The sequence below is a fragment of the Seriola lalandi genome, unplaced genomic scaffold (assembly GCF_002814215.2).
Source record: "Seriola lalandi dorsalis isolate HSWRI2012SDOR001 ecotype SW California unplaced genomic scaffold, Sedor1 jcf7180002054524, whole genome shotgun sequence".
Classification (NCBI taxonomy): Eukaryota; Metazoa; Chordata; class Actinopteri; order Carangiformes; family Carangidae; genus Seriola; species Seriola lalandi.
The window spans coordinates 1,981,800-1,983,140 of record NW_019525077.1 but is presented as its reverse complement, the minus strand read 5'-3'; the positions used below and the strand labels follow the sequence as shown (position 1 = coordinate 1,983,140).

The 1,341-nt window shown below is 47.4% G+C and overlaps 1 protein-coding gene across 1 annotated transcript in view; it reads left to right on the top strand.

Moving 5' to 3' along the window:
* Positions 1 to 1,341, top strand: part of antxr2a (ANTXR cell adhesion molecule 2a) — a 70,148-nt gene that overhangs the window by 34,492 nt on the left and 34,315 nt on the right. Inside the window, exon 14 of the mRNA XM_087176055.1 lies at positions 271 to 353. Within this exon, the coding sequence (XP_087032181.1) occupies positions 271 to 353 (83 nt within the window). The remainder of the gene's footprint in view (positions 1 to 270; positions 354 to 1,341) is intronic.

Here is a 1,341-nt window from a genome sequence, read left to right as displayed (position 1 = left end):
CCCCGCTGCACCGGCAACCCACCTGACTGAACAAATACTCATCTGTGTTTGATATAGTCGTCTGAGCTCAAAGGTTCCACTTCCTACTGAGAGTGTAGAATTTCATGAATGATAACAAGTGATGAAGGTGAGACAGAGACCATAGATCACACGGACCATTTAAAAAAAAAACCCTCGTGTGTTTTTGTCCTTCCACGTCATTTCTTTTTCTCACCATTTGTGTAAACGTACATGTCGCTGAGATGTAACCCCATTCTCCTCGTGTGTATCAGGGTCGTCTCGATGCTCTGTGGGCTCTGTTGGGGCGGCAGTATGACCGAGTCTCCCTCATGCGTCCCACCACTGCAGACAAGGTAAGCGGATCCCCGACTGTCAACCCTGAAACATGTGCTCCGCTTGACGCTCACACGATGTTTCCAGTGGAAAATTAATTCATTTCCAGAAAGGCCTTAAAACACAAACCACACATAGGCGTACAAGGTTTTGGTGGCAGGTTAAGTAAACCAGGAAGTGTGTGGGTGTGGGTGTGGGTGTGTGTGTGTGTGTGTGTGTGTTTGGGTGTGTGGGATACAGTAAACGAGCATCATTGTATTGTGTTCTTGTTGCACAAAGCTACAGCCTGCAGGGTTGTGAGTCAGTCTCGTCATCGGTGCGGTTTATTTCTTGCATCAGTCAGCAGTGTGCACGGTCTCCTTCTTCTTCTTTTGACCATTAAATGCTCGTCTAAAAAAAGAGTCACCACCATCACAGTTAAGCACTCATTATTTTACTGCTGTATTACATTGCAGCTGTGGTGTTACAACAATCTGCGCGCTCCGTCTCAGCAGAGGAAGCTGCTCATGGCTCAAGTTTTTTTTTTGCATTGTGTTGTTGTTACCTAATCGGGCCGATGTGAGCTGCAGCTGCAACGACTCACAGAGCGGGGAAGCACGACAGGGACGACCTAATATGGTCAAACTCTGGACTTTTCTCAACCTCCCATCAGAGGAGAGGAAAGACATGGGCCCTACAAGCCGACACGCTGAAACCTGACGCCCTGCAAGCGGTCAGGAGGGCGCGCTGCTCCCAAACCGCCACCAAGTCAGAGTTAACCAGATGTTTTGATAGTTTCTTAGCTTTCTAAGGCAGCAAACCACAACATCTGCTGCGGACACTGAGCTATATGTATTCCTTAATCTCTAAAAGAGTGTCACAGATTGGAATCAGATTGCAGACTTGCAAAGTGATGGTGCATTCAGAAACATTTGCAGCTCCCATTTAAGGTTTCATTGGCCTCTTCTTATGATGTCACCAAACTTTATACAGGGGTAGTAACTGTATAAACCCCCACCCCCCACCACC